The following is a 22,864-nucleotide window of genomic DNA, read 5'->3' as shown; positions in this document are numbered from 1 at the left end:
GGATGAGGATGTTGGGCTTGCATTAATCTAATATCAGTACTGTATGCTGGAATTCTGATGGGAGCAGAATCATATGAAAGAACACAAGCCAAGTCCTTTCCCCTCCAAATTACCTTGGACAATTAAACAATGATGCTATAACATTGTGTGAGGAAGTTGATATTGAGTGCCAACATTTGGCATGGTCAGCTCATTCTTGTGCAGCGCAGCTGTTCATAATAATTATGAAACACATACTGGAGTCTGTGTGTGTGTGTGTGTGTGTGTGTGTGTGTGTGTGTGTGTGTGTGTGTGTGTGTGTGTGTGTGTGTGTGTGTGTGTGTGTGTGTGTGTGTGTGTGTGTGAGACACTGTGTGTGTGTGTGTGTGTGTGTGACACTGTGTGTGTGTGTGTGTGTGTGTGCGCATGTGTGGAAAAACTCCATGCATGTGTGCATGCACAAGTGCAGGTGAGTGCATGACAAACATGCCGGGACTAAGCTGTCGTGTAATTCTATTGACTTTCTCATTTTGATTATACTAACAGTGCCATGCTGCCACACTCATATCAATAAACACATAGCGGTATTAATACATGTGTTAGCCTGGCAACTAGACCAGGACAACACAATGACAGGGCTCCCTGCACGCAGCCTTGGGGAACACCAGTGAAAAGAAGGAAATCAGTCACTCATCCAGGCACAGCATAGATAGAGAATGACAGTGTTTCCTTTGCGGAGCACAGTGCAAATGACCTATTCACAGTTACAAGAACCCGCCCATTCAGACTCTCTTTTGCCTTTACAGATGTGAGATCCATGCAGAGCTTGAACAAGGTCACTGGTAAATGCAATCACATCTAATGCTTGACAGGTGCATGTGTGGTGGTGGGGGTAGGGTTGTTATATAACCAGCGGTGGAAAAGGTACTCAATTGTTTTACTTAAGTAAAAGTACCAATACTGCAATTTAGAACTACTTCGTTACAAGTAAAAGTACGGAATTGAAATTGTACTTGAGTAAAAGTACAAAAGTATCGGCATCAAAATGTACTTAAAGTACTACAAGTAAAAGTACTCATATTGCAGAATGTCCCATTTCACAAGTTCAAAATGTGTAGAAAATCTATTGAAAATAGCCAAAACGTATAGCGCTGAAGTGGTTAATGTACTGTATGTGTCACGGGGCAGCCCGTGCCCTATACAAACAAACACACTCTGATTAAGGACATTGCACGTACGCACACACCACACAGAGGCATCCAACTATTAATTTAGACCACCGGCCGGTGTGGAAGCAACTGAAGTGACTGTGGGTAGTGGGGCAGACCGGTCCTAACATATTATTATTATTATTAAATTGTTTTTATTGTTTTTTTTACACACAACAAGACATAGCAACATACATATATACACCACTAGACATAAGCACACAATACATTAAGAACACCTTGAGAAAAATAAGTAAATAAAAAAGACTGAAATACAGGACCAAAACAGACACACAATAAAGTAAAATAAAGGTAATAAGGTTATATCATATTTATATCAAGGTTATATCATATTGATACATTCATTGAATTCCTCATACATTGTCAATAGGCTGGAAGAAGAGATCCCACGCAGTGGGATTTTAAATCTGCCATTTTCGCTGTTCCCAAAAGCAATGATTTGAGTTTAAAAATGTTCGCTTTAAAATATAAAAAGATGTGTACAAATTGTCATTATCTTTGAATAGTCAAAGATATAGTGGCCTCCTGGTGGCGCTATAATAGGCCAATTTGAATAGGGTGGCTTCTTACGCCTTTGATGGCAATTGGATGATTTGAGGCATTTTGTTCCAAAAATGTGTTTTGCAAAAATCCACCTGTTGTTGGCGCTATAACAGGCCAGTGTGAAAAGGGTGGGATTTATTCCTCAGCCTATATAAAAAGTAGATGTGAAAAATGCAGGGCAAAGGTTTTTCCTTGGCCTCTAGGGATTGTGCATTCAACGTTTCACGCAGATCGGTGCAGTAAAAATGTGAAAATATGCCTGATGGTGGCGCTATAACAGGCCGTTCTGGAATATTTGGGGCAGAGGTTCGTCATTGGCATCCAGGGAGTGTGTGTGCAAAGTTTGGCATCGACCGGGTTAACTGTGCCGGAGATTAGCTGGTAACAGACAGACGGACGGACACACAGATACATGGACACACGGACGGAGGGCAAAACATACTCTCTCCCCATGAGAGTATGTTGACCTCCCGGTCAGACGCAGGTACAGAACCATTTAGTTAGCCGTAACTCTCTGCAAGAACAATGCAGCCTTGTAAGGTCCTAACATATAAGTGTCAATGCTGTTGATGAATGCATTCACAACTTATTCATGATTCACAATGATATCAATGTTTCACGATGATGCACAAATGAAATGATACTTGCAGACTTGCAGGGTAAAACATTCAGTTTATTGTAACCGGTGTTTGCTCATTGTTTGTCTGCAGTGCTGGCACACTTCTGTTTGAATCTGAACTGCTGAACCAGAGCACTGAGAGCAGGGCTCAGCCATTCAGCTTAAGGGTGGGGAAGGTGCCAAGTACTGTTGAGGAGTAGGGGTGTTTCACAATGTTTATGAGCAAAGTATGTCTATTATCTTTTGAACTGGATGCAAACTTAAATGATGTTTAGTCTAAAATAGAACATCTATTTAATTGGTTACTTATTCATGTTCATATGATACGTGTGAGCTGGTAGATCAGCTGATTTGAGTTAAGTGGTTCTCTGTGTGTGGTAGGATCCTCTCCTATAAAAGGGAGACTGCAGGCAGGCAGAGTAAGGCCTCACTCAGACCTTTACTGCATTGCTGTATGCTTGTTGGATGAATGTTGTGTAGTGTCATGGCCGCCCCAATGCATTTCCAATGGAAGTCGCATGGTTTGTAGTCCACATTTTGGACTACAAGCTGTTGTATGGCTTTCGGCTGTGTTTCGACTGCGCCCCTCCCCCTCATACAACACAAATGTTGTGTCAAACCATGTGACTCCCATTGGAAATGCATTGGGGCACCCATGACACTACACAACATTCATCCAACAGGCATACAGCACTGCAGTAAAGGTCTGAGTGAGGCCTAAGTCAGTTATGCTCGGGCAGGAAACATGCTGACAGCCTAGTGAGAGAGCTGCTAGGGCCCATCTCATGGGCATAGCCTAGTGCGGTTTTGTTCTTTCCCCCTTTGTCCTATGTTTTGCATTAAGTATTTTTGAGTTCTTTATTTTGGATTTTTGGCCAGTATTATTTTTGCTGTTTGATATTTTTTCACTGTTCATATCTGCACTGGAGTTGGAGTTTGGGAGAAATAAAATCCACAAAAAGCATCGCTGACTGTTTTTGGAGCCTTGGCCCTCGGGCAACTTTACAGTATGTTTTCCAATCAAAATTAAAATCTCTAAAGTAACTAGTAACTAAAGTTTTCAAATAAATGTAAAAGTACACATTTTGGCTCTTGAGATGTAGTGGAGTAGAAGTAAAAGTGCTGGAAATTGGAAATACAAATACCTAAGAATTGTACTTAAGTACAGTACTTAAGTAAAAGTACTTAGTTACTTTCCACCACTATATAACTTGCTGGGAAGTAAGCACTAAGCACCCTCCTCACAGTCAGTTTGACTGGCAGGTTTGTGTGTGGAAGTTGGTTTTGGATTGACTGGATACTTTTTATTTAGGCATGAATGCAAACAGCACGGGTACAGTTTGGGCTAAAAGGATGACACCAAAAAGTCCAGAGGACTTGTTTCCATTGTGGTCCCATGATGTATTCAATCTGCGTCCACCCCAGTTCACCCTCTCAGTTGAAGGTTACAACTGTTCACTATGTTCAACTCCACCATATCTCCCTCTCTCTCTCTCTCTCTCCTACGCACGTGTGTGTGTGTGTGTGTGTGTGTGTGTGTGTGTGTGTGTGTGTGTGTGTGTGTGTGTGTGTGTGTGTGTGTGTGTGTGTGTGTGTGTGTGTGTGTGTGTGTGTGTGTGTGTGTGTGTGTGTGTGTGTGTTTGTTTCAGCAGGCCTCCTGAGCAGACAGAACTTGCCAGCACCTATAATGCTGCCCTCTGAAAATCCACAGATGCACCACAGCGGGGGCTCGCTCAGCATCATGTGCAGGTAACTCCTCCAAGCTCACAGTGGGGTTTTTTTTTTTTCACTTAATTTTATTGAGATACAAAAGGAAAAAAAAAAAAAAAAGAAAAGAAAAAAGGCTGCATTTTTCATATTACAGGTTACATTCATTGAATTCCTCATACATTGTCAATAGGCTGGAAGAAGAGATCCCACACAGTGGGATTTTAAATCTGCCATTTTCGCTGTTCCCAAAAGCAATGATTTGAGTTTAAAAATGTTCGCTTTAAAATATAAAGATGTGTACAAATTGTCATTATCTTTGAATAGTCAAAGATATAGTGGCCTCCTGGTGGCGCTATAATAGGCCAATTTGAATAGGGTGGCTTCTTACGCCTTTGATGGCAATTGGATGACTTGAGGCATTTTGTTCCAAAAATGTGTTTTGCAAAAATCCACCTGTTGTTGGCACTATAACAGGCCAATGTGAAAAGGGTGGGATTTATTCCTCAGCCTATATAAAAAGTAGATGTGAAAAATGCAGGGCAAAGGTTTTTCCTTGGCCTCTAGGGATTGTGCATTCAACGTTTCACGCAGATCGGTGCGGTAAAAATGTGAAAATATGCCTGATGGTGGCGCTATAACAGGCCGTTCTGGAAAATTTGGGGCAGAGGTTCGTCATTGGCATCCAGGGAGTGTGTGTGCAAAGTTTGGCATCGACCGGGTTAACTGTGCCGGAGATTAGCTGGTAACAGACAGACTGACGGACACACAGATACATGGACACACGGACGGAGGGCAAAACATACTCTCTCCCCATGCCTTTGGCCTGGTGGAGACAATGACACAGGCCTTCCCGGTCGGTGTTAATGGGTTAACTTATCATGGTGGGTGGTGGTCCTCATTTATCAACCTGATGCAACATACCCCCCCAAGGGGACTGGTGGAGACCCCAGTGGGGCATGTCGTACGCAGTTTGCTAAAGCATTTATGGAATCTTGCATCATTGTGTAGCCATGCCAGGAATGCTAAGCTAAGCTGCACACAGATCTATCTAATGTAATGCAACGCTTCCCTACAAGGCAATCTTGTGCTGAAAATGCCCCGGCCCATATACTGTCATGGGTTCCAATCTGTCCCTGGATGAGAGCTGCTTAAAGGTTGCTTGACCCAAAGTGCGGCAGGCCAAAGGCAGTGGTATGCAAGTCATGTTTGAAGCTCCTCTGGGATCTCTTTAATGACAGCTTTAAAATGAACACTGTGGAAATATGTGTTAGCCGAGCACATCATCCCATAAGGAGGCATGTTCCCATGTGAAAGTTTAAGTTATCAGAAGACTCCGGATTATTGTAATGGGCTCCCAAACAAAATAGGCTTCAAAATAAACACCGGTTGAGAAGAACTTGAGGGGCAGAGAGCCAGCTACAAGTCCAACCATTGGACCGATCATTTGTTACTTTTGTTTTTCCCGTAGAATACTGCAGGACATGCAATCTTGACAAGGTCAAATAACGAAACTGAAATTCAGCTGTGGTTTTGAAGACTCATGTCTGTGGAATTTCATCAGATGCAAACAAGCAAGCAGATTAAGCAGTGCAAACTTCCTGTTTAAATAGCCGGTCTGAAGATGGGTGATGAGTGTGTTATTGGATGAAGTGAATGAGAACGTGATGCTGAGGCGGCCCAATGAACGGCCGGCAGCAACTGCACTGAGTTTCCTGACTGAACTTGCTCTGCGCATGTCTGTGACAGGCGCGATGCTCATTTGCGCTATATATACACAGTATCTAGCTAAACATCTAAAACGACACAGATGCTTTCCTTTCCCGGTTTTAATGGTTTCTTAATACAATAAACGGAATACCGACTCTGCAGTCCCATCTCTCAGAGTTCATCTTCATGTCTGACGAAGATGGAACCATACATTGAAAACGTTGTCAGTGTAACGTAAATAACAAGTGCTCAAATCGTCCCGAGTTGCTCCAGCGGCAAGTCTGTATTATTCATGTGTGCTTCGTGTCTGTCTGTCATGTCTGTCAGGGGCTCTGCTGGACTGCACTGGACCCTGCCCTGGCGCTCCGTCACGGCAGACGAGGTGTCCGTGAGGGAGTGTGAGCCCAGGGTCCACTCCCACTGCAGCAAGCTGACGGTCAGACACCTGCTGGCCAACGACACAGGCCGGTACAGCTGCAGATACTCCCAGGACCATCCGGACCACGGCAGCTCCGTCTATGTCTATGTCAAAGGTGAGCAGAGGAACGCGTGGCTCAAAATGTACAATTTAGGCATTTAGCAGACGCTTTTAAACACAATCAGCACTGGGATTCCTTCAAAATAGGAGTTCTGGGGCGCCGGAAAGACATGGCCGCTTTTACTCTGAAACCTCCACCTCCAAAGTAGAAACATGAAACATGCGTAAGCTAAGAACGTAACAGTGGAATATCTATATAATGAAACTATACATATAAACTATACATACTATACTATACTATACATATATACTATAAAGTGATATGACTACATAAAATGCAATTCTAGTGCTGTCTACGTAACATGCTGTAAGTCTGTATGAAATGCTATCTAAGTCTAAAAAATGTACGGCATGTGTTCATTTCAACAACTTTTTTGCTGACAAACTAAATAAAAACTAAGCTATGATGACTAAAACTAAGTCTAAATATGTTGTGGATTTCGCCAAGTAATAAAACTAGACTGAAATGTTATGGAGGTACTAGTGGAGAAGGGATCCAGTAGAATTAGAGTTTGGTTGCGCTCACAGCAACCAACGCGTCGCAACCAAGTGTAAAATCAGCTATTTCGACGCCATCAAAGCCTGGCAAAATGCTTTGTGTAGACATGATATTTAGTTACTAGACTAAAACTACAACTTTTCAGATGACTAAAATATGACTAAAACTAAATGTGCTCTCAAAATTAACACTAATGTACGTAACTCCCGAGTCATTAGCAAGCAAGCGTGTGGAAACACGAACAAGAGTTCCGTTCCAATGAGAATATAACAACTGGCTCCATAAACTATAACATCGATAAGGAAACCCCTTTTCTATAAAAGGCGTGTTTGTTTTCCATCCAGTTTTTTGTCGTGCAGAAAAAGTGCCATGAGTTCACTGGAGCCTCTCACTAAAAGGTTCATGCAGGGGTGATTTTCAATGGGCCGGTACCTTCAGTACAGTACATTACAGTGGGGTCTAGTGTGCGGAGTGAGCCAACGCGGCGAACACGTAATGGCCAAGGCTCAGACACAGTCACAGAGCTGTCTGATGTTTTCCTGAATGATATAAGAGCTGGAGCACATCCAGCCCTGCAGGGAAGAAAAGAGAGTGAGAGAGAGGAACTGTGAGGAGGCAGACGTTATGAGAGATATCCTATACCTCATTTAGTCTTCAAGACATTACATTAATCATATATGACGGAGTACGCAATTCTGTGCTCCCAAATGTGTGACTACAGCTATTAGCGAGAGGCAGGGAACGGTATTTGCTGGCGCGCAGAGCACTGAAGGCTGAAGGAGCCCAGCTCATTGTCTGAGAGAGGGAGAGATTGAGCGATGAAGAAGGCGTTCACGTCTGGAGTGGGAGAAGGAGAGCGTGATTCCATGGGAAGCCCTGCTCATTTATTTCCTGTCCTGGCTACCGTTTCTTTTTAATCGTGTCTCCTGAAGCTTTTGCATCACTGATACGTTGTAGTTTAAGATCAGATGATGACAAGATAACAACCCTTTAGCTCTAGATAGTTCTTTTGATCTCTGTGTGTACGGTACAAAAATAAATATGTATTTTTGTATATTGCTTATTGAAACAGGTGTGGACATTGCTGGGCAAACTGAAGCTTTGATGAAGTCCTCTTCTGCGTTTACGGTGTGGGCTCGACTCTCTACCACCGCTAGGGTGACCAGATGTCTCTCTTTGCGTGGGACAGTCCTTCATTTCCAAGACTTTTCAGGCGTCCCACATATTGAGACCCTGTCCCACATTGTGACTGGCAGGCAATTGCATCAGTGTTCAAATGCCCTAATAGTTTAGTCCCCTAATAGTTGGCCTTCTGTTGTAAAGCTCTCTCATTGTCTCTTCCTGCAAGATGTGTTTTTAAGCCTGTTAAAATAGCATAAAAAATAAAATAAAGCATGATTTTAAAACAAATGTGAGACACCAGAGGAGTTTATTAATGATAGCCAATAGGCCTATGGTCGAATATGACATCAAGGCATTTAATATAGCACTCAAATAGAAACTCAAGTAGTAAGTTGCTAACCCGGTACTCCAGTATCGCTTGTGTGGGACAAGTGGGATGGCGGGACGGGGTCCCCCCATCCCACTTGTCCCACACAAGCGATACTTCTGTCCCTCAAATGAACAGTTTGGATCTGGTCACCCTAACCACCGCCCCATGCTATATCTAAACGCCTGCCCAGACCCCCAGCCCCCCATGTTTAGTCTAACTCTTAACACACTCCTTTCAAAGCCCTTCAAGTGTTTATTAGATCATTTTCAATGTTTGTTTTTCAAATAATAGCCCCTTTATCACACGGATACTGCTTGACCTCACACAAATCACTCAAGTTTTGTCAGGCCGTGACGTTCCCACAGCAGATGTTGATGGCTGATTGCATAGCAGACTACAACAGCACTGACTGCATCTATCTATCTCTGCCCAATGCTGTTAGACAGACTCCATTTGATCTCTGTGGGATGGCATGGTTTCATCGCCTTGATTCAGTTGCAAGAAAAACAAACAAACAAAAAAGCAGAGCTTACTGTATGGCATTAAAGACGACCACAATGTGCTCTGCTTCCTAGCATTGAGCAAATTATTTCAACGTGCTTTGCAAAGGACAAGCCATCCTATAGAAAGAAATACATCGGGGTAGATCTTGCTTTGAAATGCAGCTCCCCCCAATTCACTTACTCTTTCTAACGTTGTAATTTTCACATCCATTCTGCAGATCCCGTGCATCCGTTTGCGGTACGCCATTTCTCCACCCCCCACGCCTTGGGCATCTACAGGGATGAGACCCACCTGGTCGTCCCCTGCAGGACCTCCTCTCCTGACACGGTTGTAACGCTGCACGGGGTAAGAACAAACATGCATTAGCATTAGCACGTGGCTGCATGATGTGTTTATTAACCCACTTTGACCTGAGATCAGATTCTAAAAATGTCTTCTACATCCTGACAGTTTTCTGAAAAAGCTATGTTTCTATGTCAGTGGTTCTTCGGTTTTTCAAAAATAGCAGACCTACAAGCTCGTAGCGCGCCACTCGGTGGCGCGCTATGAGCTTGTGGATCTGCTATTTTTCAATAGCTAAAGCATAACATAATGCTAACGCCAAAAGGGGTTCCCGCCCCAAAATGGGTTAAAGTATACATCCACTCTGGTAATCAGGTGCAGCACAAATAGAAGATCAGCATACAAAAGAAAGTACAGTCCGCACAATGTTTTTGCAAGATCAACATTTCGATAACCCGCTGTACTGCAAGGATCTTCTCATCATTATCTGATTTTTGCTGTGAGGTTGTGTAATACATGGTGTTTTAATTTAACCAACAACATTTGTTTGTGCGACTAGTATTCAACGCTGTTCTACTGTATAGGTATCTTTTGAATGAGACGGCTTATTTTCATGTGAAAGAAAAGGCTCTCTTGTTTGTGTGACAGTGCTCAGCCTTTGACGTCACCGTGTTTTCAAGGCATCCTTCTTTGTCAGATTTGTAAAAAAAAATAATAATAAAAAAAGATCTCCAAGGGTAAACACAGGCTGCCGGTACTTAAGGTTTCCCGTTCTTTTCTCACACCCTTCGTGCAGTCAGATACTCTGGCGTGCGGAAACGGACGCGGTTGGAGGGGTGTGACAGTAGCCAACGAGAGGAGCTTCGGGCACCAGCGAACGGAGTCATCCTGTCTGCTTCCTCTAAGAACAGAAAGGTGTTCCAAGAGTGCTTTTCTCGAAATAGACCGGGCCGTTCCAAATTTAGCTCCCCTTCTTTTTACAAACATCTCGTTGCAGGAAATGCAGTTGGTACGCGGTACGCTCGTGTCCAATCAGAGGAAACAATAGGTCGATGATGCCCCTGAGGGTCATGATGCTCCATATGAAACTGGAGCGGAGGATAACAGGGGTTCATATCGTACGAGATGCAGATCACAACACCAGCTTGTACTACTTTCAATATAGCTTGGGGTCTGTTGCAAGAACCCCGGTCCTCATGTGAAGCTGGCTAACGTTGCCCTCCGCACAAGTAGACATCTGTGTTGTCTTGTGTATACACGGAGGTTGATATATGACCGTGTGTCACAGCGTCTTGGCCGCAAGACAAGCACGTCTTACTCAGTTGACAAAGACAGTGGCTGTGTGACACGGGCAGATCTACGGCATTCCTCCTTCCTGCATCGTCTCCTTCCTTCCTTCCTTCGCTCCACTTCCCTCCACGTCCTCGGCTTAATGTTTCTTTGGCCTGAGAACAAACGGTGATTAGGAGAACTTGGTCAGGCACGTACTGTACAGTACTGTACAGTACTGTACAGTACGTACACAGAGGTGGAAAAAAGTACTGACATTTTTTACTTGAGTAAAAGTATCAATGCTGCAATGAAGGAATGGGGGTCCCAACCCACAGGTTGAGAATCCCTGATGTAGAGCACAGTCCATCTGTCACTGTTCCTACAACCCCTCCCAGCTGACACAGGGAAGCTGTCAGAACCTTCCCTAAAACACCGATCAACGTACACGTCCCAGACTCTTCTCCCTTCAGAACCTTCCCTAAAACACCCGGGACAACGATCAACGTACACGTCCCAGACTCTTCTCCCTTCAGAACCTTCCCTAAAACACCCGGGACAATGATCAACGTACACGTCCCAGACTCTTCTCCCTTCAGAACCTTCCCTAAAACACCCGGGACAACGATCAACGTACACGTCCCAGACTCTTCTCCCTTCAGAACCTTCCCTAAAACACCCGGGACAACGATCAACGTACACGTCCCAGACTCTTCTCCCTTCAGAACCTTCCCTAAAACACCCGGGACAACGATCAACGTACACGTCCCAGACTCTTCTCCCTTCAGAACCTTCCCTAAAACACCCGGGACAACGATCAACGTACACGTCCCAGACTCTTCTCCCTTCAGAACCTTCCCTAAAACACCCGGGACAACGATCAACGTACACGTCCCAGACTCTTCTCCCTTCAGAACCTTCCCTAAAACACCCGGGACAACGATCAACGTACACGTCCCAGACTCTTCTCCCTTCTGATGTTGTTGTTATGTTATGTTGCTATATACTGTACGTAGCAACAAGAACACAACAATCTTGAAGGGTAAAAAAACCTGTCCTAAATGGGTTAATGCTTACTGTAAATCGTTCTGGATTAAGAGCGTCTGTTAAATGCATAAATTGTAATTGTAAACTGGTCCTGACAGACACCTCTGGTCCTCTGCTTGTCCACATGTCTCTCTGGCTACAGCTGCCTCCCTTATCGGAGGAGGTTCTGCAGCAGATGCGGTGGGACCCCACCCAGGGCGTCACCATCCCCTACGGCAGGTACACCATGTACAGCCTCCTCACCTGTGTCACCAGGGTCAACGGCCACAACATCGAGTCCAGATACATCCCCCAGAGGCTAAGTGAGTCTGTAGACCACATGACTGATTTCAGACAACCAATTGTTCCATTATTCTAATAACCTAATAACACTTTTCTCCTCCATTGTACAGCTAAAGTTCTTATGAACGTGAAGATTACCCCAAGCCGTGTCAGGGTGTTGGTAGGGGATACGCTTGTCCTCAACTGCTCGGGAGAGACCACATATAATGGAAATATCAACTTCACCTGGGAGTTTCCAAAGAGGATTGTAAGTTCTTTGAAAAGATGACGCTAAAATCTGAAATGACACCGATGCTTACCCGGTTTTAATGGGTTCAAAAGTGTTAAAAGTTGCTCCTGCACACTCAGAGTCTAAAGCTGACAGGCACTGTTCTGCGCGAGAGGAAATACAGTAAGTCTCTTTCCATGTGGGCAAATACATGAACGAATAACATTATTCTGTTACATTGTAATGATGTGAGAGTGTGGTCTAGCAACACCAACTCGGGCCTCCGGAATCATTGCCGTGCCACACTGCTTCTACGTAACATGACATTATATCCTTTGCAAATAGGCGACTGACTTTGTGATGAATGAATGCAGCTCTTTGAGTTGTTGAATACGCTCCAGCACTGTTTTTGATTGATTTATTAACAGTTTGCAGAATTACAGTACATTTCAAGTACAACTCAATACAACAACTGTTAACTGTGAGTGGACGACACCATAAAGCATTACACGTGTTTACAATAGGGCCCACCATGTGCAGCGTTTTACAAGTGAGTTTTGTTCATCTGCATCATTATTTCACAGTCAGTGATGGAACTGCTCCATCAGGAATAAACTCACCTGCTAAAAGAAAATGGTCTCTGGCATGAGAAGTTGATTAAATGCAACACGCGATCATAATGATTTTTCTCTTTCTCTCTCTCTCTCTCTCTCTCTTTCTCTCTCTCTCTCTCTCTCGCTCTCTCTCTCTTTCTCTCTCTCTGCTCTCCCTTCCCAATACGTTCCGCCACATTTTCAGCTGATTCAACATTTGAATCAGGTGACCGACCCACACAGATGTCTGACTACCACTGATGACGATGCACATTAATGACCGATTAAATCAGGCACAGGCGGTAATTGGCTGTCTGATAGCCTAACAGCCTGGCCACCCAGCGTCCCTCTGTCGTAGGCTTGGTGTGTCAGGGCCTTAAGACTCTTGGATAACTGCTGATAGTCAATATATATAATATATTTATTTCTATGTGAGTGTGGAGCAGGGTGTTTTTTTATTGCACGTTCAGTACATACATAAATACAGTATAATAAGGGCATTTAGGCTGGTAACAACAACAACAACAACAGAGTCCTTATGGCCACAAGACCAAACAACTGCAGAGAATACAATTAGACATTTTCAGTCTCAACCATTAGATAAGATTAAATCATTGACCGTAACATACTGGATAAACCGTGCCCATATTCTTTTCAAACACCTTTTGTTTATTCTTTAGAGTATAAGTGATTTATTTTCCAGAGGAGCCTTCCTCTGGAAAATAAATCACTTATACATAGATAGCTCCCTAAACCACTGAGCAATACTGGGTTTGCCTGTCTTTTTCCATGATAAAGCTATAGCCCTTTTGGCTTGTAAGCATGAATCTAAAAATCTTTGTTCGCTACTCTGTATCTTATGGCCAGGTGGGTAAAGACCTAATAGAAACAGTTTCGGGTCAAGCTCAACATTTATCCTGTGTCCCCTAGGATAGGTACCCTCACAAAAAACATGCAGTAATCCTGGTCTCTAAACTACCCCCCCCCCCCCTGGCCAGCCGGGCCGCCTGCTGGAGGGGAAAGGAACTGGTCGGAATAACGTGTTCCTTCCACGTGCTACGTCCGGCCCGGGAAACTCTCCCCTGTCAGGTGAAAAGAAGCAGCTTGGACTCTTCATGCATTGAAGAAGCATGAGGTCAGTCCGCTGCCCCCCCAGGTTGGCAGAGGAAGTGTAGCGCCCAGGATTACATTAGATAATAGACACTGGGTGAAACAAATGGGTTGCAAAATCATGGGATAAGAACTTTAGAAAAAAAAGCTCAATATTAATCAACAATATATTCTGAACCTCCCTCCTTACCTCTTGAGTGTGGAGCAGGGTGTTGCTGTCAAAAGAGCATCTGGACTTGGTTGACAAGGCGCTTCATAAATAAACAACCAAGTGACACTTCCCGGGAGCATACTACAGACACATTTTCCACGCAGATTAAAAACGGTGCTGTTACCAAAATCTGTGTCTGCACTGCAGGTGAGCCGCAATCACTCGTTGATCAAGTCAAGGGATCATCCAGCCAAGGTCCTGGTGATGAGCAAGGCACTAGTCCTCCACAACATCACCACAGAGGACAGGGGCACGTACCGCTGCAAGGCTGAGATCGACGTTCTCAAGGACGCCACGGCCAAAGTCATTGTTTTTGGTCAGTGGATCTATAGGTCACATTTACAATTCATTTTACACATACAGGAAATGTCAAGTTCAAACGTGATATGTGTCAGCGTTGTTGTAGTACCCAAAAAACGTGTCAAAAATACATAAGAGAAACCAGTAAGACACCTTATAGGCGAGCGCGACCGCCGGGCTGAGCCACTCTCCCGGAATAATGTCACTTCATTATGTCAGCACTGTCATAGAAGTTTTATTTGAAATGGTCTCATATAAGCAGGGGGCTAGTACTCAAAGGAGCACCTGCACGTATCCTGCCACAACGTTATGCTGCTTTCACACGGGCAGATGCAAAAGATACAAAGATGCAAAGCTGCACAGTGTATTTGTAGTGTTAACCCTAACCCACTATTAGGCACAAACCAACTAAAGAGATTCGACAAGTTAGCTATATTTTATATACAGAAATTTAGAATGAAGGCAAAAGTCGTGATGCGACATTTCCTGGTTTAGACGCTTATAGCGCTCCACTGTTGTAGCTGACACTTTCTGGAGCTGACACTTTGTGGAGTGGGCGGTAGCAGTGTGTAGTGGCAAAACTCGTGTCGCCTGTGTGTTGTGTGTGGCGTGTGCCCCCGTGTGTTGTGTGTGGCGTGTGCCCCTGTGTGTTGTGTGTGCCCCTGTGTGTTGTGTGTTGTGTGTGCCCCTGTGTGTTGTGTGTTGTGTGTGCCCCGTGTGTTGTGTGTGGCGTGTGCCCCTGTGTGTTGTGTGTGCCCCTGTGTGTTGTGTGTGGCGTGTGCCCCCATGTGTTGTGTGTGGCGTGTGCCCCCATGTGTTGTGTGTGGCGTGTGCCCCCGTGTGTTGTGTGTGTGGCGTGTGCCCCAGTGTGTTGTGTGTGGCGTGTGCCCCCGTGTGTTGTGTGTGTGGCGTGTGCCCCAGTGTGTTGTGTGTGGCGTGTGCCCCGTGTGTTGTGTGTGGCGTGTGCCCCGTGTGTTGTGTGTGGTGTGTGCCCCCGTGTGTTGTGTGTGGCGTGTGCCCCCGTGTGTTGTGTGTGTGGCGTGTGCCCCCGTGTGTTGTGTGTGGCGTGTGCCCCCGTGTGTTGTGTGTGGCGTGTGCCCCGTGTGTTGTGTGTGGCGTGTGCCCCCGTGTGTTGTGTGTGTGGCGTGTGCCCCTGTGTGTTGTGTGTGGCGTGTGCCCCGTGTGTTGTGTGTGGCGTGTGCCCCCGTGTGTTGTGTGTGGCGTGTGCCCCAGTGTGTTGTGTGTGGCGTGTGCCCCGTGTTGTGTGTGTGGCGTGTGCCCCCGTGTGTTGTGTGTGTGGCGTGTGCCCCCGTGTGTTGTGTGTGGCGTGTGCCCCGTGTGTTGTGTGTGGCGTGTGCCCCCGTGTGTTGTGTGTGGCGTGTGCCCCCGTGTGTTGTGTGTGGCGTGTGCCCCCGTGTGTTGTGTGTGTGTGTGTGTGTGTGAAGCAGCAGCATTACATGAAGAGCGTGACGGATGCAAGCATTACTGCTTCCTGCGTTATGTGCTTCCTGCACGTTTCTATAGTAACTGCGACCTGAAGTCGCAATAAATACAAACATTAAGCCTGTTCCTTTTCTACTCTGATAATACAGTCAGAGCAGAGGATGTTTTTGTAAACTTTGTACTCAAACATTTTCAGAGCACCCGTTCCTCAATGTTTCCTATAAGCACGAGCAAACTCACGTGGTCATCGCCAATGAGGGCAAAAGGAAGCTGGTGCTCGAACCCAAGATCAACGCTCTCCCTCCGCCAGACATATTCACATGGTACGTGAAGTTATGCTAAGTGAAATGTAGTTGTTGTTTGGTCTTATCCTCCCACGTAGCTTTCTCTGTTGGAATAGTAACGTTTTGTTGTCGTTGTTTTCTTTCCATTTAGTCACGTGGTGTGTATTTGTATTTGTGTATTGTCAGGTACAAGGACGGTGTCCGCATCAATGCTAATTCCACCTGCTACGCGGTGGCGGGCTCCAGTCTCAACATCACGCACGTGCAGGAGAAGCACTCTGGGGTCTACACCATAAAGCTGGGCAACAAAGAGAAGGGTCTCTACAGGAACCTGAGCTACACCCTGGTAGTTAACGGTAAGCCTATGTGCGTGTGCGTGTGTGTGTGTGTGTGTGTGTGTGTGTGTGTGTGTGTGTGTGTGTGTGTGTGTGTGCGTGTGCGTGTGTGTGTGTGCGTGTGTGTGCACCGCCCCGGCAGTGACTGCCGATCCTGAGGAAATGAGGCAATGGTCCTTATTCCCACAGTGGCCATTTTGCTCTTTGTCGCTGTCAGGTGGAAACCTTGTATGTCCAAAACCATTACTTTTCAGGAAATGGAAAACCGAACCTATGTATCCGATGTAGTTATTATTTCACAAGTTCTCGTCAATACTCTCAACATTTCAAGCTAAAGTTGTAAGAGCTTTTTGAGCGACAATGTCGTATGGTGAAGTAAGGCATTGATTTACCAAAAAACAACAACCAAAAAACAGACAAAGACAAAGTTGAAATATGGAGATTACAAGGTGTCTGCCTGACAGAAAGCATAATGTCTTAGATCAGGGGTGGGCAACTTTGACGATGGAGAGGGCCACTATATTTCCACACTCACTCCAGAGGGGCCACATTGCATACTGTTGTAGCAAAAATAGCTGATCTACAAGCTCAAAACGCGTCGCAATGTGACGCGTTTTGAATATTTGAATTGAAATCCCGAATAATTTTTTGCTATTTTTAATTGGAATCCTGAAAAGTCATTTTTATTCCATTTCAAATGCTTTTCAAATGCCTTTTTATTATTGTTATGTTACCTTTATAAATACAAATATATTGGACATAAAAAAGACAATAGCATTATTTTGAATACTACTCATTAAGCTACTAATTCAGACTGAAGTAATTCAAGCGGGTCATGTTTGCAATTGTAACAGCTGAAATCAATAATGTATCAGTATTCCAAAATTAACCTGAGGGCCACATTAAGTGAAGGTGGAGGCGGCCGCACGCGGCCCCCGGGCCTCCAGTTGCCCATATATATTGTCTTACATCACACTTTTGGGTTTGGGGTTTGCGCTCCGCTTCCCTCAGTTCCTTAACTTCCTTTCAGTCCAGCGTGCTGGCCGGCAGGTAGCAGCTCCAGTATGAGAGGAATGTGGGGGCTTGTTGATTCCAGGGCTGGATTGACGTAGCAGGGGCAGCTGGTGTTGATTATCGGGGCTCTTTTGAAGGGGGCTTTGGCGCAGTGTGTAAACGGCCTGGGCTCCGCGCTCCGCACGCAGACTCACAGCCGCTCGAGGCCCCCCTTAGACTCGGGCATTTATTTGCATCCTCACCATGTGTATATACACGGCGCGGCTTCATGTAAACAACAATGTTCTGCGCATTTATGTGTACAGCTTGAGGCGAGCGGGGAGCGTGCTGCATTGTTATGATGGCTTCGAATACCCCGCGGGTTGCCAGAGGCGGAGGAGGCAGTGCATTTTGCGGGCTTTAATGGTGTTTTGGCGTCGTGGACGGAGACTAAAATAACCTAGAGCGAGAGCTGGCTGTTAGAAGGCAGGGGAAGCAGCATGTAACACATGTGTCAGTTACTCCAAGCTGCCTATGGGGGAGCAGAAAGTATTTTCACTGCATTCTTTGCACATTATCTAGGAATCCCAATGCCGTGCCAGAAGTGTAAAGATCAGCCCCCTTCTGGCCTGTATAAGCTTTATTTATGGCCCTTGACTGTCCCACTCAGCAAAACATATTTTTATTGCATTGACAAAAAAAAACAGAGCTCCGAGAAGAAACAAACAAACGAAATGAGGAGACTCCTGGTAACAATTACTGAACTATTTTAAACATCGTTCATCAATTGTTTGATGTCGGCCCAGTACTCCGGGAACATGAATATGTTCTGTGGTCCTTGTGTGGGTAGAGGGGGGGTGGGGGGGATGATGGCTTGGGGGGGTGACTGAGGACAGCTGCAAAAGAGACCCCATATCAGTGCATGAGCTTACGGCAGAATGATTAAACGTTTGTCAGACATCTCCTCCTGAGGTGGCACACACATACATACAGACAGACATACATACATCTCTGGATGCCTGTTGTTGATTAACTGGCTGCCGTGTTCTCCCACACAGCGTTGATCCACTGACCCGTGCTATTGGGCTCACATGTGGGCCCGAGCGGAAGGGTCAACCGCCTGACCTTATACGGCAAAACCGTCTGACCTATATACCCCGGCCCGCCCCTGGCAAACCTGCTCGCTGTTTCTTCTCCGAGACTTCACAGCACAGCAGTCTGAAAGGGACAACCGGTGGTCATTGGCACCTCTTTTCATGGCTTATCCATCATGGTTGTCATACTTCATTATAAAGACATTAAAGTAGGGGCTTTTACAAAGAGAGGTGCCTTAGACATTGATGGATCACGCAAGATTGGCTTATCTCCTTCTGTTGTTGTGTCCGCGTGCGTGCGTGCGTGCGTGCGTGCGTGCGTGCGTGCGTGCGTGCGTGCGTGCGTGCGTGCGTGCGTGCGTGCGTGCGTGTGTGTGTGTGTGTGTGATGTATGCCGCCTACAGTGAAGCCAACTATTTCAGAGGGGGAATTGGCCTCTCTGGACGTTCAGCCCTATACGTTGGGCCAGCAGCAGCATCTGACCTGCACCGTGTACGGAGTGCCCCTGCCCAACGTCAGCTGGCTGTGGCAGCCCTGCCATACAGACCCCACGCAAACCAAGTGAGTCACCACTTCATCGCCGTCCTTCATCACATTCATTATCATCACGACTTCCATGACGACTCCTTAACACTAGCTCAGTCGGTAGAGCACTCGCCTTTGGACCACAAGGTCATGGGCTCAATCGCGTGGCATCGACAGCTCAGCCTATGAGTAGAGCGGCTTGGGTGCGGCAAGTCGTTGCGGTGTAAGTACCGGGAGATGATGGTACATGTACATGTAGGTGTGTGGCGCTCCACCTCAGCAATGCATCTCCTCAGGGGTCTATAGCGCATTGTAACGGGGTCCGGCTGATACCGTCAATAAGCCTCTCCCGACCTACTTATTAACAAGTTTACAGAAATAATATAATAATGTAATATGTAGGGCCAGTTGTGCAGTGACTTCGAATCTCCGAGGTTTTGTGAATCATAACAGGATCACTTCATGTGAACGGTATATTTCATTACTATCCCACTGCCCAGACAAAAAGACAAGTTTCATCTGTGCCCTTTTCAACTGTAAAGCATGTGAATGTGTTGGATGCTAAAGTCACTAAAACTGTACATGCACGGCACGCACGCACTCTTTGTTTATGGTCATCGACGGCAGATACGGGTATATTCTCAGACTACACAGGCCGAACAGTACTCTGTGTGTGCGCGTGCGTGCGCGTGCGAGAGAGAGAGAGAGAGAGTGATTGAGTGTTCATGAATGCTGGCCTGTTAGCTGAACCCATGAACGGTAATGTACGCTGAGATCCGGGCCCGTCAATGACAGCAGGAGACCTGCAAGTTGTAAGATCAGGGGAAAAAAACAATGGGCCATTACCGCTGGGTTATCAGCGCCCAACACCGCTATAGCACAAACAAACCTGCAGACCGCAGCACAATCGAGGGACTAAATTATGCTACACTTCACATGGTGTAACTTGACAAGTGCTTCTTGTTAATAATCCATAATAGCAGTACTGTATGTGAAGGGAGAAAGAAAAAAAAACACTTTTAGTTGCCAATGGAAAAAATTGCGGGTGGGGAGGGGGGGGGGGGCGGGGGGGGGGGTCAGGGTCAGCCATGTCAATTGTCAACGTGACTCTCCCTGCAGGGGTAAACTAAGATAATTGGGCTTGATACAAGAAACAGTGGCCCTTAAGCCCTTTTTCAAAAATAGCCAATCTATCTCCAAGCTGGCAAATGTAAGCTTGCAGATCTTTTTTTGATAATTTTTTGAGTGGTGCAAACCACTCCAACAACTGGCTTTGTACCCGTGTATCCGTGTACCCGTGTTTGTTCGTACCAAAAAAAATGAGCATGGTTGCTATGGTTAGCAACCAAAAAAACGAGCATGGTTGCTATGGTTAGCAACCAAAAAAACGAGCATGGTTGCTATGGTTAGTATGTGACGTCACTGACATCACAGATATCACGTCAGTAACTATAACAATAAATGTGTAGTTGCACCACTCAGTTCACACGGGTGTGATTTTTTTTGAATAGTTGAATTTAAATGTTTGGAAGGTTTTGCACCTATAATGACTCGTCAAGATTAGGGACGCCCGGAGAGATGTCCCACATCACTGCGAATCCAAGGCTTTACCTTATATTATCACCCCTTCAGAATCACACCTCGGTTCAATCTCAGCATGTTGCGCTTTAAGGAACGAGTGCAGATTTGGTGGGAGGGTATATAGCAGAGGTTGCAGCTATAAGGCTCGTCTCCATCAGCGGGTTGAGAAGTTATCAGTAGTTCCTTGTTGACCCACCGAGGCCCCGGCGATCAGCCTTATCTCCTCCGTCCAGAACGTGGGGGTGTTTCCTGTACGAGGTGACGCACAGCACGGCCCTTCCTGTCACGCTGGCGTTTCCTTGACTGCCTCTCCTCTCATCAGGCTGATTGTTCCCCACCGCAGGCAGCCGGGAGGACGGGGGACGGGACGGGACGGGACGGGACGGGGGGGGTGTAGAGTAGTCCATCCATGGGTTTTCTCTTCAGCAGTGTAGCCAACCAGGTCCAGGCCCAGCCACTAACACTACTGCTCATCGTAATGTGCACGGTCGGGCAGAATTTGTTTGCGTTTCTTCGTGAATTAATGTTCCACTTGATCTTACTACAGCGTCACAAAAAGTTATCTACAGTATATCTGCACCATGCGTGCAGATCGCGAGTTTGTAGGTCTTTTATGTTGCTATTTTTGAATTTGTAACAGTTTTGGATATTAGTGGGTTAACACCCGACAGAGACAATGTTGTATTTCTTATGAACAAAATTCCCTCAGTCTGTCCACTCCTAATCTATTTTTCTCCTATGAACAGTTGATATTAAATTGCACGTGGACATTGAACACTAGCTGGCACATGCAGGGAGTGAGGAAACCGATTCTTCACTTTTCCCTGAATTTAAGCTGTTTATTAGCATTTTCGCCAAGGGCTATGCAATCTGTAGATCATGGTCACAGTCCCATATCTCGGATGGACAGCAGGTGGAAATGTGGGTATGGACTAATAGAACCTATAACACCAAAACCCTGAGTATTAATTGAACGGGCTCGTCCATTTTTACACTCGAGTTCAATTAATAATGAATTGCATTTTTATAGCGCACTTCCAAGTGCTCAAAGCGCTTTACAATGGTTCATTCATTCATACATTGGGAGTGTATCGGCGAACAGTCGACGCCAGCGTCCTCACTTCCCACATTCACACACCAATGGTGGCAAGCCATTGGTGGCTCATTGGAGGCAATGTAGGGTTCAGTGTCTTGCCCAAGGACACTTCGACATGTGGACAAGAGGAGCCGGGATTCGAACCGCCGACCCAGGGATCACCTCCTGAGCCACAGCCGCCCTAATTAAGACTTTTGTTTTACTCTGCAGGGCTATTATCATAAAGCAGTCACGTTATCGTTCTATTGTTACAGAGGTCTACTGATTCCAAAGGATTTCAAATGCAACAGCCTCAAAAACCGTTTTGTCAGTACTGTTTTTCTTTTACTGAAAACTTAATTTAGGCATGTTTTCTTTGCCTGCAGGTGCATGCTTTTCACTGAGCCGATCCCAGTTCAGATGAACAACAGTGGAAATTATTCCCAAAACCGGATCAAGACCCTAATCAACAAGGTTGTACTTCTCAAAGGAAAGAACAAGGTATATGTGGTCTTGGTTTTTAAGTATTTTGTATCCTTGTGGATTAAAAAAATGAACATAGCCTGCGTATCGTCAAGAGTGATTTACGGAAGAACAGGCTCAAGAGAAGATCTTGCAAAGAGACAGCACATAGATCAGTTAGAATTAGAAATCCTCTGTGACCAGACCCTAGAAGTCACATAGTACAGCATCTGAAACCAATACATTCACTCAATTTCCTATTGGCATGCGTTGCTATATATATTCCTCTTCTAGTGATTCATTTTGTCCCCTTTGGTTTAACTTTGTTTTACCAGAGACCAAAACACATAAAAATCCTCTTTTGAGGAAATCAATATTAATTCCCTTTGATTGTGCCAAAAAGGGGGAAAAAAAGAGTGATTTACACCAAGTATACTAAGTTACTATCAAAACAGCAAGATGATCTGCTTTCATGTGCTCATCTGGACAAACATCTACTGTACTGGCATTTCTTCAGGAAATAAATCTGCCCATAATTGTTTAATATGAGAGTAATAACAACTGGCCAACATTGATAATATGCAACTCAACAATATAGAGTATTGAACAAACACATTTTTGATGAAAAGAGGCCCCTCAAGAGAGAGCAAGACCTCTGCCAGGAAAAGTGATTTTTTTTTGTACACTCCTAAAAGCGGCCTGCCCCGTAACTGAAAGACACAGTTCATTTCCCTCTACTGGAGTGAAATATACCCCCCAATCCACTGTGGCTCTGACATGGAACAGGCCTGTAAAGGACCCCAGCTGCAGCTTCAGCATGCTGTGGCCTCGCCAGAGAAACAGCTTTTATTCTGCCAGTCAGTGAATCTTTTTGTCTGCTATAGAGCCCCGAGAGCGGAGCATGCCTCATAAAACGGCACAATAGCTGCATGGCTCAAGCCATGCGTGGT

General features: G+C 45.4%; 1 protein-coding gene across 3 annotated transcripts in view; it reads left to right on the top strand.

Annotated features, from left to right (window-relative positions):
- The window catches only part of kdrl (kinase insert domain receptor like), an 87,775-nt gene that overhangs the window by 5,640 nt on the left and 59,271 nt on the right, over positions 1–22,864 (top strand). The window contains exons 1-11 of one of the 3 annotated variants that reach the window (XM_079504845.1): positions 3,270–3,377; positions 4,023–4,119; positions 6,115–6,320; positions 9,038–9,165; positions 11,561–11,720; positions 11,811–11,947; positions 13,970–14,138; positions 15,762–15,888; positions 16,036–16,205; positions 18,676–18,832; positions 21,839–21,953. In XM_079504845.1, the coding sequence (XP_079360971.1) occupies positions 4,058–4,119; positions 6,115–6,320; positions 9,038–9,165; positions 11,561–11,720; positions 11,811–11,947; positions 13,970–14,138; positions 15,762–15,888; positions 16,036–16,205; positions 18,676–18,832; positions 21,839–21,953 (1,431 nt within the window). In that variant the 5' untranslated portion in view covers positions 3,270–3,377; positions 4,023–4,057. Of the gene's footprint in view, positions 1–3,269; positions 3,378–4,019; positions 4,120–6,114; positions 6,321–9,037; positions 9,166–11,560; positions 11,721–11,810; positions 11,948–13,969; positions 14,139–15,761; positions 15,889–16,035; positions 16,206–18,675; positions 18,833–21,838; positions 21,954–22,864 lie in introns of those variants that run through there. The other 2 variants (XM_079504844.1, XM_079504843.1) reach the window with 2 other exon arrangements.

Source organism: Electrona antarctica (assembly GCF_951216825.1).
Source record: "Electrona antarctica genome assembly, chromosome: 1".
In the NCBI taxonomy this organism is placed as follows: domain Eukaryota; kingdom Metazoa; phylum Chordata; class Actinopteri; order Myctophiformes; family Myctophidae; genus Electrona; species Electrona antarctica.
The sequence above is the reverse complement of the archived record's forward strand: the minus strand, read 5'-3'. Positions and strand labels throughout refer to the sequence as shown.